The 16,829-nt window shown below is 40.9% G+C and overlaps 1 protein-coding gene across 1 annotated transcript in view; it reads right to left on the bottom strand.

Annotated features, from left to right (window-relative positions):
• Positions 1 to 15,808: 15,808 nt before the first annotated feature.
• Positions 15,809 to 16,829, bottom strand: part of LOC115576553 (BCL-6 corepressor-like) — a 15,119-nt gene continuing 14,098 nt past the window's right edge. Inside the window, exon 5 of the mRNA XM_030409081.1 lies at positions 15,809 to 15,812. Coding sequence (XP_030264941.1) covers positions 15,809 to 15,812 — 4 coding nt within the window. The remainder of the gene's footprint in view (positions 15,813 to 16,829) is intronic.

Below are 16,829 nucleotides of genomic sequence, written 5' to 3'. Positions count from 1 at the left end.
TGATTCAGCGCGAGGCTCTGGAGGTGAGCTGACCGTCCTCCTGCTGCTGACACTGGGAGAACCTCAGTAAAGTCTCAGCTGGACCCGAGTAGATATCCACAGAATATCCAACCTGAAACTAACTTCACCCCGGTTCAGTGAGTCGCCTGTTGCAGCCTTTGAATAGGATGACGAGGATTTCAGTCACTCAACTTCTACGGTGACTTGTAGAAATTATACAAATAGCAGTAATGACAATGATGATCGATTTCGAGATAACTTAGATAACTTGCTTTCTCTGTGTGCAACTTAATTCCCCATTCGCCCCCCGTGATGTTAAACCAACAAAATCATGTCATCATCAAAATCAGATGTCATTATGTTTACCAACACCCGACCCGTGCCTTGCACAACGCCCCCCCCCCCCCCCCCCCCCCGTTCCAAAACGAGAGCCTCATTTTCAGGTCGGAAAAGACAGATTGCGGGATTTATGGGTTTATCAGGAACAATCACACACCTGCTCATCTGCACAGGCAGGCCAGGGTTGCCAGATACTGCAACAATTATACCTCACAATCTTACTTGTTTCCTTTACTGTAAAATCGGGGGATTAACGGGAGAAATTACTGACCGGGAGCATCGAGGGAGATAGGGTTCAAAATCGAGAGTCTCCCGCGTGAATCAGGAGAGTTGGCAACTATGGTGGGAGTTTGTGCAAATAGAAGAACAAGCGGTGAAACTGGGTGAGATTTTTTCTTTTTCCAGTGAGAAAGGTCTACTCTGCAAAACATGCAGCGAAGCCAAAGTAGCAAGTGAGTTTTCAGAGGGGAAAATGTGGAATGAATGGAAGTTGGACTACCTCAAACGTCACATTCAGCACAAAAGTCATTTGAAAGCTGTTGGAATTGTACGAAGACTCAAGATGGAACAGGGGATTGGTACATTATTGCGGGAGAGCGCAAAAGACAGAGAGAAAAGGAACGAGCTGTCACACAAAACAAAATCTGACCCCGAGCAAGTTAAAGTTCTCATTGACAATATTTTACTTGCCATCAAAATGAATGCATCAATGCTGTCAGTTCAACAAATCCACGATCACATGGCAAAGTATGTGAGTATACCAGAAAGCTGGCCAAGCAAGAACTATGCCTTTGAATTTGTGAACTCAATCAATGAGATAGTGCAGAATGAGACTATGTGCAGTGTTAAAATGCACCCTGGCATACCTTGATAGTAGATGAGAGCACAGACATATCAGTACACAAAATGCTAGTCCTATATATTAAATACAGGGAGGAAAATGATGTTAACTATAAAACTGTGTTTGGTGGCATCATCCAGCTGACAGCATGCACTGCCCAGGATATTGTTAGTGCAGGCAATAACTCAGTTTTACTCTGAACATGGACTGGTGATGTTGACCTCCGATGGCTCCTCAGTAATGCTAGGAAAACACAACGGGGTTGCGGCTTTGTTAAAGCGCCAAATACCACACCTAACTGAACAACATTGTGTGGCCCATAGAGAGGACTTGGGCATTGATGATGCCTTTGATGCGAGATGTGGAAACTCTTCTTAGAACTGTGTATTCCACTTTCTCTCGGTCCACTGTGAAGAGGGGCAAAATGGAGGACCTAGCAAAGATTCTTGATGAAGATACGCTGTCATTCAGGCCTCTGAACGAAGTGCGATGGCTGTCGCGGCACCAAGCTGTCAATGCTGTTCTGAGGAACTACACTGTACTTCAAGAATTCTGCAAAAGAGAATACACCGATAACAGAGATCCAGTGGCAAAGTACTGCTACAAAAAGCTGAGTGATTCAAAGTTCAAGGTTACTGTCACTGCTCTGGGAGATGTTTTGGGTGAGCTAGCACAACTCTGCCTCACTTATCAAAGACACAACCTGACTGTGATGGAAGGACACTGCTTTGCTAGAGCAAAGATTGAGAAGTTGCATGTACAGTGGAGTGACCGTGTCAAAGAGGCAATGGGGACCTCATCAGCTGATGGCAGAAATACTGGTGAGATTACTCTTTTCATTAGTAAGCTCTGTGATCACATGGATGCTCGTTTTCCAGAGGATGAATTAAAGGAGTGGTCTGCATTTGACACTGAAGCATTGAGCTCAGCCATCAGTTCTGACTATGGATCAGCAGACATTGCCACACTGGCAAAGAAGTATGAGGCCATTCTCCACCACCCACAGTCTATGGAGGCCATTTACAGTCAATATGCTGAATTCAAGTACATAATGAAGCAAAAACTTAAACAGGGGTCAATCAGCACATTCTCAGATGTGGCTGCTGCAGCACTGAGATGTGAGGAGCTAAAGGAGATCTCACAGCTTGTGGATATTTGTGCTACATTTCCAGCTTCCAGTGCAGATTGTGAAAGAGGATTTAGTTTAATGAATCATATCAAAACAGCATCCAGAAATCGTCTTGAAGTGGCACATTTGGACCAGCTGATGCACATAAAGTCAAAGCAAGAAGCAGACGAAGCCATCAACCTGGACAAAGTGTACAACCATTGGAGAAGTGAGAAGAACAGACGTGAAAAATAAGGTAAATTTCAGTCAGATAGGTGCATATTCTAGTGACATTTATTAAGATTTTTTATTTATGGATATTAATCATTAAATGCTGTTACTACTAGATAATTTATGGGTAGTAGAAATGCTAATAAAAAACTGAGCAATTACATATTTTACAGACAAAGAGTTACTATGACTAAGACTAAGAGTCATTATTAAATACGCCACATGTTCAGTGAATATCCTTGAATATATTTGTCTGTGTGATTTAGCTGCTGTGATAAAAAACAAATGTGTTTTTATCACATTGGAACAGAAAACCCTCAGACTATACAACCTGTGATGATGCTCACCTGGTTTCCACCTGTTTACAAAGAAGCACCAGATGGAAGCTGAAATGATGTTTTCATGCTTGTAAGTGCTTGTTGCACTGCAGCCTTCAGACTGGGAGGTTTTGGGTTCAATCCTCTGTTCATCTTTAGATTGGAGAAACCAAATGATTGCTCTGCTGCACATTTCTTCATGTTATAGGTTCTGTGGAGTGAAGCAGCTGTGCAGAGAAACAGCTGAGTGAGATCAGATGCTGCTGTTGTTGATAGCTGAGGTTCAGGGATCAAATCCCAGCTGATCTGTGGGGATGTTTTCATCTTTAAAGCATTTGAAGGCCTTTTTGATGGGACAGCTCAGCAGAATCCTTGTTTCCTCTGAGGATTGAACTCACAACCTGAGAACTTGTGCTCAGTCTTCTTCCTTGTTGAGCTCTTTGTCCTGAGCTGCTTCACCTTCATGAGGACTTTTCACTTGTTCTTTGTGATAACAGACTCCAGAGTCAAAGCTTTGGGATCTGTTTTTATATGAATCATTATTTAGAGAGATGATGACTGAAATGTGCTTCCATCACAATCTGGACTGTAAAAAGAAAAACTGTCAGTATAAAACACACACACACACACACTCCTCCTCACCTGTGGGGGCCTCATACCTGCCCTACAGCTCAGAAGTACCTGATCCAGACTCCTCCTCCTCTTCCTGACTCCTCCCACACAGTCCTGTCTGATGCTTCCTGCCAGTTTCAGTGATTCTTCAGTGTACAGTGGTCCAGCCTTCAGCTCATCATCACCACTTCCTGTCTCCTGTTCCCGTACCTGCCCAGGTGATCCTGATGCTGCCTCCCTTTGCCCTCTCTGTCTCACCTCTCTTGCCACATTTGCTTGGTTTTCCCCCAGACGACACTCTTCACCTGCAGCCTCACTGATGCTCACTTCCATTTCTATCCTTCCTTTCCTTAGCGCCCTCTTTGCTAACTCACCTGCCCTCTCATTATTCCCCCTCAGCCCTCCATGCTGGTTCCACATCAATCTAAGCGGACCTCCTCTGTTCACTCTTCTTGTAAGTGACTGAAGAACTTCATATCAAACGTCCTGACGGCCGTTGGAATGACTGACTGATTTCAAGCTGCCAGAAGCGATGAAGACTGTGAGCCCATCAGTACCTTGTTGTGTCTGGACTCTTCCACCATCTGAACTCCAGCAACACTGCAGCATCTCCAGCGTGTTTCATGTTCTTCTGTTTCTCCCAGTTCCCTTTGCTGGTTCAGCCGCCCCAAATCCTGCCACTGCTGTCTCAGGTTCTGTAGCTCCATCTGTATATATCAGCATAGAATCACTGTTACATGATATTTAACAGCACTTACCAAGTTTGTCTGTTGGAGCTTTTCCTTTTCTGTTCAGCAGTCTGTTTGTGGCCACCCAGTCAACCATGGTGGTGATGGTCTGTGGACACACCACTGTGGGGCTTCTCCTCACTGCTAAGACTCCCAGTTCATCTGCCACATCATTCCCCACTCTTCCCATTCTCCCAGCACTCCTGCACAACTTGTTTTGTGGGGTGAGAATCACTGTGTCCCTGCAAATGTGGCCAGTAATTCCCCATCAGCTGCTTCCTCCTCAGCCCCAGTGGCATCTCTCCATCTCTACCTGTACAGCAGCAGGTACTGGAGGTGTTTTAAAGCCCCACTGCAAACTCTCAGTGCCTGAATCACATCCAGCTTCTTCACATGAGACCTGGCAGGCAGCTGATCCAGAGGCAATACTGCCATAATCACACACACACACACACAGATCTAATCACAGCCACAGAGATTCTTCTCAGTGCCCAGCAACCTGTCAGACATCTCAACACCTCCATGACTTGTTTCTTTCATTCTGCCAATATGAGCTGCTGGCCGTGTTAGCCGTGAATCAAACACTGCTCCCAAACTCTTTGTGAGTGGTTCCCACACATCCTTAGTTTCATTCCTTCCTCTCTTGTTTTCCTGCTGAAATAAAGTGTCTGGGTTTTCTCCTCAGAGAAGCGGCAGCCCGATCACAACCCCACTCCACCAGCTCATCAACAGCCCCTGGCACTTTGACAATGACATGCGCCACATTCCTTCCTCTTTTCCACGAGGCCCCATCATCATCCACAGAGAGTGAGCTGCCTGTATCTGCTGCTACTTTAGAGAACACGGATGATCATGGATCATCATAGTGAAGAGTAACGGACTGATCACACCACCTCCAGGAGTCTCATTCTCAGCTGCACACTGATCTGATCAATGTGATCCAACTGGTACCTGTATTTTCCTTCCACACAGAGAAGAAGAAATCCTTTATCCAATGAAAAGCCCTCCCTCCCTCCCTCCCTCTCACAGCCATGTTGCACAGCTTTATTAACAATCCTTCCTTCCACATCATGTCAAAGGCTTGTTCAGCATCAACAAACACTCAACTACTGGCTCTTTATTTGCCTTCTTCTCTCAGTTTGCAGCCTCATCACTGCATCCATTGTGTTTCTTCCTTTTCTAAAAGCACTTTGATAATCAGTGCCAGCAGCAGCAGCAGCAGCAGCAGCAGCATTTCTCTCTTGTCAGGATCATATGATAACCTCTGTGTTATCATCCTCTATACACATGTGATGTTAGTGCTGTTGGTGTGTAGCTGGTGAAGGGCTGTGAAGGATCCTCTCCAGGTTTTCTTCCAGGAATCACTGCTGCCTCTTTCTTTCCATGCACTTGCTAATCTTCCCTCTTTCCATATGTTGGTATAAAGTTGCAGCAGCTTTGATAACGCTCCTTCCTCCAGGTGTTTTAGCCTCACATAGCAAATCCTATCTATCCCAGGAGAGGTTGGTTCTGATGTATTGATGGCCCTCGTCATGTCTGCCAATGTAAAGGCTTCATCATCACTTGCTTCACCTGTTTCTTCCCTCCTGTCTAACACACCTGGACACTGACTCATTGTGCTTCCTCTCTTTCTAGAGTCATGTCTAATGCTGACTCAGCACCTGCAGTAATGTTCACCCTGGTTCCTCTGCCATCATTCAAACACACCAAATTCCTTTCATCCATCACTTCTCCAGCTGTTTCCCACCTGCGTCTGTGTGTCTCTGTGTGTGTGTGTGTGTGTGGCTACAGGTGGCTGATCAGGTGCACTGCAGTGGCCCCGCCCCCGGAATGTACCATTTCTGTGGGTGGGGGAGTGTGATTCTCTTTGAGCACATCTAGTTCCAATGCCTCAGTCAGTTGACTGATTGAATCAATGAAAGCTTTATTGTCATGTGGTTTCTCTCTGAGGTCCAGTTAGTAACATCTCCTCCCAGTAAAAGGTCAGAACCTCACAAAGTCCAGCTTGTGTCTTACAGCCTTCCTTCCCCACATTCACTGTCCAACACTTGGACACTCATCAAGCAGATATTCTACCATCAATAAAAGTCGTCCCAGGAGAATTCATTTCAGGCCTTTATTTCAAGTGACAGAAAACACAAAGCTCAGTATGAAATCAATCCAAAGTGCAAACAGCTCCCAATAAGCTTTTTTTACGCTTCACTTCAACAAGTTCCAGCCTGAAGAAGTTCAGGACGACATTTCAGCTCAAAACATGTTGAGAAAACAGTCAATAAAAAGTGCAAATGAATATGTGCTTCTTTTCTTTGACTTGTCTTCCTGAGAGGAATGGGCATGTGATGGTCCTGCCACTGATTTCAATCTGGGCTGAATGGAGTCGCTGCCGTTCTCATGCAGATCTGTAGGTGTTCACCTGTGAGCCTGGAACCACACTCGTTCTTCATATTGTTGACGGTGGGTGGAAAAAGCCCACTGGCAGCCGTCAGCGGGTCCAAACGTGGTCCAGGTGTGCAGTGCTGCTTTGGTTAGAGCATGAAAACAGTGTGCAGCAGCCAGAAAGCAGCAGGTCAGTGGCCTCTAAATGCTCTTCATGCATCACTTCCTCACAGATCAATGAGCTCCAGCTGCAGAGATCCCACATGAGCCCACCTCAACGTCTGTGTCGCCTCCTTTGAAAAGTTCTGTCATCCAACGGGCCGCTGAATGGTTCCGGCCCTGCAGCTTTAACTGGAGCTCATGAAGGTGTGATGTGATGTCAGCCGACACAGCAACCGTCTCCATGTTGTGAATGAAAGAGGTGAAAGCAGGTGAGCATCATCCCAGATGGTCTAGTAGACCATCTGGGATGATGCTCACCTGCTTCTAAAAGCAGCTTTCACCTCTTTCATTCTTCCTGCCTGAGTATTTTCAAAGTAAAAGTCATCAAACTGCTGCAAACGTGTCACATGTGTTGTCAGAATTCACAACAGTAGAAAGACTGAAAACAATAAATAACATGAAGTGAAGAGCAGAAAAACACCACGTCAGCACAATGAGACACTTTAATGAATATATACATCATAATACACACTTGTTTGTTTGGTATTCTAATCAGCTGTTAATATTCTGTTTCTGTAATAAAACATCCATCTGTTTATTATGTCACCATGGAAACCATCAGATGAGTTTATGAACACCATCACAGGTTTTTGTTTCTTCTCATCACGGTTATAAAAACACATAAAACAAGCAGAAACATCAACATGTGAGTGACACACATCTTGTTAAATAAAGCTTCACAGACGTTTGATTTCACGTCCTGAATGTTTTTCAGCTCAAAGTGTTGAAATATAAAAAGTGAAGTGGTATGGAAAGTATGACACGTGTGTTATTTTCAGAACATCAGTAAAGGACAGAGTAAAATAAGATATTTAGATGTTCTGTAGATACGGGTCGCTCCACACCGACTGACCCAGGACCTGCCAGCTCATGTCACACATTCTTTTTAAAGACATTTGTGTTGAAACTTTGCTTCAATTCATGACAACTTGGAACATCCAAATAGTTGTTTTGTCCTGAAATGATTGAGTTGAAAGAGTCAAAGTTGAAAACTCAACCACAAGTTCAAAAGTATTTGGAGTTCAGCTGCACGATCACATTCAGTTCATTGAAGTTTCTACATGAAGTGTTCTGGAGAAGCGGGAAAAGTTCTGGATTGTGGGTGAGTTGGCTGGTTGGAACGACCCATAATCACTACATGACTTATTGATTCACACACATATTGAAGCATTGAACAGATTTGGTGAGAACTTAAAGCGTCGAACAAAAGAAATGAAGAGAAAATGAATGATTGAATGTGAGTGTTAAACAAATGAGTCACATACAGATTGATGAGAGTCGTCAGGACAGAAGATCTCTGAGTCCCACTGATTCTGTGCTGCCACCTGCTTTCATTTCACCATCAATTCATGTCTCAGCAAACTGTTACACTCATTCTCTTTTGCTTTTAGGATTTATTTCTTCCTTCTCTCAAAGAAAACATGTTTCAGCTTCAAGAATATTAAGAAAAACCCTCTTTTATCCTGAAAGGAGTCAGAATAATGAAATAAAAAGAGGAGTTGAAGTTGTGCTCGCTGTGCTGCAATCACACAGAATAATACTTGTTTCACATATTTTCTAAAATCAAGTCAAAGTTTTTGTTCTTCACTGGATTTCTGCTGCCAGGAAAGAAAGTTTAAAGGAGCAGTCTGTAGTTTAGTGGAAGAAACAACAAGGAGCAGACAAAGATCTTCATCAGCTGATCAACAAACTAAAGAAACAAACTCTCTTTGTTTTCATGACTGAAGAAACAAAGTGACCTTAAAGGACAACACACTTTATACTGTTTCACTGGGTTTATATGTGGCGGACCCTGCCACCTCTCTGGCTTCAAACAGTGTTCTGTTGGAACAAAATGTCTTCTTACCTCATTAATATTGTAAATATTTGATGTTGTTATATTGAGCTACTTTATCAGAGGAGAAACATTTCAGTGATGCTGTGCGACATCTTTCAGTCTGATTATAAACTCGTCAGCTGATGGTTTCACAAACAAAGTCAGATTGAAACTAAAGGGAATCATTTGTACAAGTTTTGGACTCTTTGCTCTGAACATCAACGTTCAGAAGCATCAAACATGAGCTCAAATCTCTTCAGCACTTGTTTCAAAACTTCACGAGGACAGTTTAGTTTGTGATGTGTGAAAGTGTTTCAGTATTTCATCCGGCTCTCAGACTTCCAAACATCTTCAGCCAACCGGCTCAGACAGAGAAAGACTTTTCTCACAGCTGTTTAGTTTGACGGACCAGATTCAAATCCAACAAACGTCCTGAAAATACAGCCGGACTTCAACAGCCACAAAACACTGAGAGAAACACAATGATTGTCATTCAAATGTGTTTTCTTCTCATAGAATAATCAGACAGAAATGAAGAGATGTTGTGCAGTTTCTGACTCTGTCACTACGGACAGAATTACATGTGTTAACCAACACCATCAAACTTTTAGTTTCATCATTAGAAACACATGAAACAAGTCAGAGTGTTTCAGGTGGAGTGTCGAGTACATTTGATCAGATTTTACTGTCCATTTACAACTTTGTTCACAATGATTCTTTACAATTAAAGCTGCAGACGACTCAATGTTTTCTCTTTCTTACATTTCACTAATAGTTGTGGATTTTATTGGAACAAGAGCCAGAATTCAAAACAACACATGACAGAAAGTACAAGTCAACGCAATTTAATCCACAATTTAATGGAAGAAGAAGTTTCAAATGGAAATGAAGAATCTTTTCAATCACTTTGAATCATTTGTACAAAGTTGACTGATGAATTTATTCCAAGAAGCTGAAAGATTGATGTGACTGTGATCCTGTACAGACTCAACTGTTCAGCACTGACAATGTTTCTGTGACAGGAGGAGACTCTGCACACTAAACACCACACAGACGCACTGAGGAACCAGAACTGGACCAGGAAGTCCAAATCCAGGATAAAGAGGTTCAGTGAATGTGGTGTTGAAGGTGTGGAGGTGGATCAGTGAGTCAGAGGAGACTCTGTAGAAGGACAGAGTGCCAGCAGGACAGTCCACATACACTGCTACTCTACCAGAGGAGGAGGAGGAGGAGGAGGAGGAGGAGGAGGAGGAGGAGGAGGAGGGGGGGAGGGAGGTGTTGTCTGTTATTGTGACAGACAGAGTAACGACCATCATCACACCACAGACTCCAGGACTGATCATTGTCCAAACACACAGTCTTACTGTCTCCTTTCCTGCTGATTCTTCTGTAACTCACTGATATAGAAACTCTTCCTCTCCACTCGACCTCCCAGTAACAGCGACCAGTCAGACCAGTTCTACACAGCAGCTGAGGCCACTCAAACCTCTCTGGATGATCAGGATATGACTGATCCTCCTCCACATGTGTCATCTTCCTGTTGTTGTCAGACAGTTTGATGTTTCTGCTGACTGTGTTTGTGTCGACTGTGAGCTCACAGGAATCTGATGGAGGAGAAAAAGACACAACACAGCTGCAGTTATTAAATGTGTCATCATCAGTGTGATGATGACATCACAGATGTGAATGAGTGATGTCACAGTGTTTTGATGAATGACAGTAAAAAGACACTCACACTTCCTCAGACCTGGTGTCAACCATCGGACTCCAGCAGGCTCCACCCTGAAAGGAGGAGGGGGGTCAGAGCAGCACATCCTCTTTCAGCATGCAAACATGGACATGGACATGACTCTCATACACAGAAACACAATCTGTCCATCAGGCTGCTTTCTCCCTGTTCTCCCTGAACCTCTTCACCTCTGCCACTCTCCTCACACACTGAGAGTGAGCCACAGGATGTTGGTGTGTGTGAAAGAGGACCACAACATCTGAGAACACACACAAACCTCTTGTTGGATTTATCACTTCATCTTTATTTTATTGGATGTTGTTGCTGTTTCCTGTGGGCCCACCTTACGCTTGCTGTTTGATCCAAATGTCAACTTGTGACCAGGTTTCCTATATTAGAGGACTTTTGGATTTGGACGTCAGAACTTTTGAGGTCCGATTCCTGTTTGAAGCTTGGAGGGCTTTTCTGAATCTCAGCTGCACAGTCTGCTTTTTGTTCTTGCTGTGTTTCTGCTGCTTTGTTTTACTGTGCAAAGAAACAAATACAATTTATACCTAATAAATCAATCAGAAAACATTGGACGTTGGTTCCCGACCTCTGCCACAGAACCAAGTGACAGAGACTCAGATTCAGATTTATTTTGATTTATTCAGACATTTAAACATTTAACAGATAAAGACATAGATAAACATCAAGTCTGAAGTGGAATAGGCAGAAGCTAAGCTTATTGCTCCTATCCCAGTGTATTTACACACATAAACAATAGAAGCTGCCCTTGTCTTATGCATGCACTCATACATTTTTTATTTTCAGATCGTCCCAAAGAAGAAAAGAAAGAATCTTCTTAATTTTTGCATCCTTAGCATCCATTCTCAACACATGTTTTTATAAATGATATCTTCAAAAGAGTTTTAAATTGAATTAAAGTTTTACAGTCTTTTTGCTCTTGGCCCAATTTACTCCAGACATTAATCCCAACAAAAGAAACACAATGCTGCTTTGCACTTGTTCTCACATATGTTTTTTTAAACATTTCTTCCTTTCGGAAATTATAACCACAGTCTCGTTTTTGGAATAATCCCTGAATATGCACAGGTAACTTGTTATGGCTTATGTTGTACATAAATTGTGCTGTTTTAAAGTCAACCAAGTCCTTTAATTTTAATGCTTTTAGCTTGATGAAAAGCTCATTTGTATGTTCCCTGTAAGCCACTTTATTCACAATGCGGATCGCTCTTTTTTGAATTATAGTAATTGGATTAAGATTAGTTTTATAAGTGTTTCCCCAAACTTCTAGACCATAGGTCATGTAAGGAAGGACCAGGGAACAGTATAAAATATATACATTTTTCATGTAAAAGTTCTTTGACTTTAGATATTATTGCAAGAGATGTACATAGTTTTGCCTTGATGTGGTTTATATGGGGCTTCCAGCTGAGCTTATTTTGTAAAAGTACTCCAAGAAATGTTATTTCATTCACTCGTTCTATCTCAGTGTCATTAATTATTACATTTCTATGAACATCAATGGCACGATTTCCAAAAACTATACATTTGGTTTTGTTTAAATTGAGGGTTAACTTATTTGAATCAAACCACTTCTTTAACAAAAATAATTGTTTTTCTACTATATCAATTAATGTTTCTAAATTTTTACCACAACTAAGCATGTTGGTGTCATCAGCGAATAAAATAAGGTTTAATGTTTTTGAAACGAAGCAAAGGTCATTAATATACATAAGAAACAGAAAAGGACCCAACACTGCCCCCTGTGGGAGGCCGCAGGTCACTGTCAGCAACTGGGAATCAGTGCCATTGATGTGGACATACTGAGATCTATTCTTCAAATAAGTCTGGAGCCAAGAAAAGGCCACTCCTCTCATCCCATATCTGTAAAGTTTTTGGAGTAGCAATTCATGATTCACTGTATCAAAAGCTTTGGTGAGGTCTAAGAACACACCAACAGCATATTGTTTGTTGTCTATGGCATTTGATATTTTTTCTACAAGGTCCACTAATGCTAAGGTAGTGGTCCTATTAGGTCTAAAACCATACTGCTGTTCACAAAGAATACTTTGCTTATCTACATAACTGAATAATCTTTTATGGAATATCTTCTCCAGTATCTTAGAAAACTGTGACAGAATGGAAATGGGTCTATAATGAGTGAATTCATGTTTATCACCAGCCTTGTGGATAGGCATCACTTTAGCCATCTTCATTTTTTCTGGGAAAACCCCCGATTGTAAAGAAAGATTAAAAATGTACGAGATTGGTTTGACAACACATTCAATAATGTCTTTTAATACTGACATGTCCAGTCCATTCCAGTCAGCTGACGTCTTAGTCTTGCAGTTTTTGACCACTGAAATTATTTCATTTTCATCAGTAGCTTGAATAAATATAGTTTTATCAGTGGTTGGTATTTTGCTTAAAGCATCAACTTGATTAGTGTTGACTATTTCTTTAGCCAGTTTAGGGCCAATATTCGTGAAATATTGGTTAAACTGATTTACAATTTCATTGGGTTGATTGATCAAAGTTCTATCGTTTGTTAGGAATTCAGTTGGAATGTCAGCATTTTGATTTCCCTTTTTGATTAGTTTGTTTAAAACACTCCAAGTATTTTTAATGTTACTTTTATTCTTCTCCATAATAGTTCATTTGACTTGATCTTATAATACTAGTTAATCTGTTCTTGTATTGCTTATAAGTACATTCTGCCTCTTTTGTCCTCTTTCTCAAGAAGTCTTTGTACAGTTTATTCTTTCTCTTACATGCTTTTTGAATACCCCTAGTAAACCAGGGCTTTTTCTGTACATTTATGGTTCATTACTTTACTAACTAGAGGGCAATGTTTTTCATTACAAAGTGATAAATATTTTGAGAAATGCATCATATGCAATATTTACATCGTCTACATAAACATTATCCCCATTTTGTTCCTTTGTTCATTCTTTAGTCTAGAAATAGCCTCTTGAGATTTTAACCTTTTTACTATGATTTTTTTGTTTTCTGTTATGATTTGATAACTCTCTTTATTACTGTAAAGACTGGTAGATGGTCGGATATATCAGTAATAAAACTCCACTTGTTTATTTCACTTTCTGTAGCATTAGTGAATATGTTATCATCAGGGTTGCACTGCTTTTGGTATTCGAGTTGGTCTTGTTATGGATGGATACAAGCATAAACTGTACATGGAGTGAATAAAATTCTGTAACAGTATTTTGTTTTTGAGGGATTGAGCAGATCAACATTGAAATCTCCACAGACAAAGAGCCTTTTACTATTTATATCCTCATACAGATCAATCATTGTTCCTGAAACTTTTCCATACAGGACCCTGGTTTTCAATACACACAACTTATTATGGCATTTCTTGACTTTTCAATCTCAATCTCTACTGTAACACATTCCATGATATTATCCAGGATTAGACCACTTCCTACTGACAAGTTACTTCTCAAGTTCTGATCAATGTACAATGCTACTCTCCCCCGCCTTTTTGACAATTTCTACTTTTGAGAACGCATTATATCCTTCTATTTGGTACAAGGAAGATGGCTCTTCATAGCCAAGCCATGTCTCTGAGATTGCTATTGCAGAAAATGTATTTTTGTTTGTGCTAAACAATCTAAGATCTTAGAAAAATGTGTATTAAGACTCCTACAGTTGAAATGTATAATGGACAATGAATCTCTGAGATTCATTTGGCCTCAAAATGGTCCTCGGTAAAGTATTCACAAGTATTCTTTATTTTTGTATAAAAATTGTTCTCTGGATCAAGATCATTTTGCATGTCTTGTGGTTTATACTCTGTATAATCTAACGTTTTAAATTGCAGATTTTCATAATCAGAATGACCAGAATCTGCTCTTACTGTGTTGTCTGGTTGTGTCATATATCCAGTTTATTGTGTTTCATAGCGTTGACTTCTTTCAATCTGGGTGATACACAGCAATATTCAGTCATTTGTATGATCCAGCTCTGTTATATCCTTGACAGCGATCACTTTTGCTTCTTCACGAGGTCCGTTCAGCTTGATGAAAACTCTACAGTTTCTTGTCCAGGTGTCTTGAATCTTCCTTTCTTTCCTCAGAATCCTTGCTTCTCTTGCAATTGCAGCATTTCTCTTAGTTAGGTGCTCATTCACATAAACACCCGTTCCCTTTAATTTTCTGGCATTCCTAAGCACCTCCATTTTGTGCTTCCTGTTGACAAAGCGAATCAGGATATTTGTCTTTTTGCGGTCTTTTCTGAGGCAAAGTATGGCAAGCGGCAATGTTCTTACTGTCTATTGTAATGCCATTATTATCAAAGAAGTTGATTACCTGTTGTTCGAACATTGGTAATTCAGGATTTGAAGCAGGATTTAGCTGGTTTTCCTCTCCCCCACCACTGGCTGCTGCCTGTGCATAAGAGCGTTTTATTTCAAGCCCTGATATCAACAGGTCCTCATCTTGAATACTGCTCCAAGTCATCAATTCTTTTTTCCAGTTGTTCGATTTTCTTGTCCTTAACTTGTACCTCTTTTTTCAGTTGTTTAATTTCCTCCAGCAATTCCTTTAGGCCTCTTTGTTCAGTTACCACTTGAGTTATTTCCTGTGACAGGAAGCCCAGAGACTTCTTGATTTCTTCAATATCTTCGGCCAACTTCTTATTAGCCATTGCTTCAATGAAGATTGTACAGATAGGTATGCAAGCAGGCTTGGTCTTGTGATTTCTTCAGTATCTGCTGTTTCGCAGACTGTTTCCCTCCAGAACCTCACAAGTGTACCTGAAGCTGTCATTACTGTGCAGAAAATAGCTAATGTTAGCTTGCGTTAGCTAATGTTAGCTAGCATTAGCTATCTTTTGCACATGAATGGCAGATAGCTAATACTAGCAAACGTTAGCCAGGGTTAGCTAACATTAACTTGTGTTAGCTAGCAGAAACTGGACTTAGATTAAGACAAAAGTTACCGTTAGCTAACACTAGCAAACGTTAGCCGGGGTTAGCTAACATTAACTTGCGTTAGCTAGCAGTAACTCTAGAAATAATTTACTATGTTAGCTTGCATTAGCTGATGTTAGCTAGCATTAGTTATTTTTGGCACAAGAATGACAGTTAGCTAACACAAGCAAACGTTAGCCAGGGTTAGCTAACATTAACTTGTGTTAGCTAGCAGAAACTGGACTTAGAATAAGACAAAAGTTACCGTTAGCTAACACTAGCAAACGTTAGCCGGGGTTAGCTAACATCAACTTGCGTTAGCTAGCAGTAACTAGACTTAGAATAGGATACAAGTTACCGTTAGCGTTAGCTAACACTAGCAAACGTTAGCCAGGGTTAGATAGATAGATAGAATTACTTTAATGATCCCAGACTGGGAAATTATTTAATTATTTATTATTTATTATTATTATTATTATTTTAGTTAGCTAACATTAACTTGCGTTAGCTAGCAGTAACTAGACTTAGAATAGGATACAAGTTATTATTAGCGTCAGCTAACAGTAGCAAACGTTATCCAGGGTTAGTTAACATTGCAAAAGATAGCTAATGTTAGCTAGCATTAGCTATCTTTTGCACATGAATGGCAGATAGCTAACACTAGCTAACGTTAGCTAGCATTAGATAAAGTTAGCTAGCAGTAGCGAGACTTAGACTTAGATATGATACAAGTAAGCGTCAGCTGCATTATTGTTGCTAGCAGTAACTAGTATTAGAATATTATTCAAATCAAGCTGGAAATGATTTACTACGTTAACTACTTTTGGCACAGGAATGACAGATAGCTAACACTAGCTAATGTTAGCCAGCGCTAGCCAACGTTACCTAACGTTAGCTTGCGTTGGCTAGCAGTAACTAGACTTAGAATATGATACAAGTTAGCTTAAGTGTTAGCTAACATAGTTGGTGTTAGCTTGTGTTAGCTAACATTAACTCCTCTCGCTAGCTAGCTTAGCTAACATTAGCTAGTTGACATTTCCTTGCCAAAATTAATCTCCAACTAACTAAGACCAGTTACTGCTAGCATAGCCAACATTAGCTAGCAGTAACTAGACTTAGAATATGATACAAGTTAGCGTTACCATTAGCTCACATTAGCTAGCTTGGCGATTGCTATGTCAGCTTGCTTTAGCTAATGTTAGCTAGCATTTGGTATTTTTGGCACAGGAATGACAGCTAGCTAACACAAGCAAACGTTAGCCAGGGTTAGCTAACATTAACTTGTGTTAGCTAGCAGAAACTGGACTTTGAATATGATACAAGTAAGCTTAGCATTAGCTTGCGTTAGCTAGCAGTAACTAGACTTAGAACATTAACCACTTTTGGCACAGGAATGACAGATAGCTGACACTAGCTAATGTAAGCCAGCGCTAGCCAACGTTAGCTAACGTTAGCTTGCATTGGTAGCAGTAACTAGACTTAGAATATGACAAGTAGGCTTTAGCATTAGCTAACATTAGTTGGTGTTAGCGTGTTAGCAACATTAACTCTCGCTAGCTAGCTTAGCTAACATT

The sequence above is a fragment of the Sparus aurata genome, chromosome 24 (assembly GCF_900880675.1).
Source record: "Sparus aurata chromosome 24, fSpaAur1.1, whole genome shotgun sequence".
NCBI lineage: Eukaryota > Metazoa > Chordata > Actinopteri > Spariformes > Sparidae > Sparus > Sparus aurata.
The sequence above is the reverse complement of the archived record's forward strand: the minus strand, read 5'-3'. Positions and strand labels throughout refer to the sequence as shown.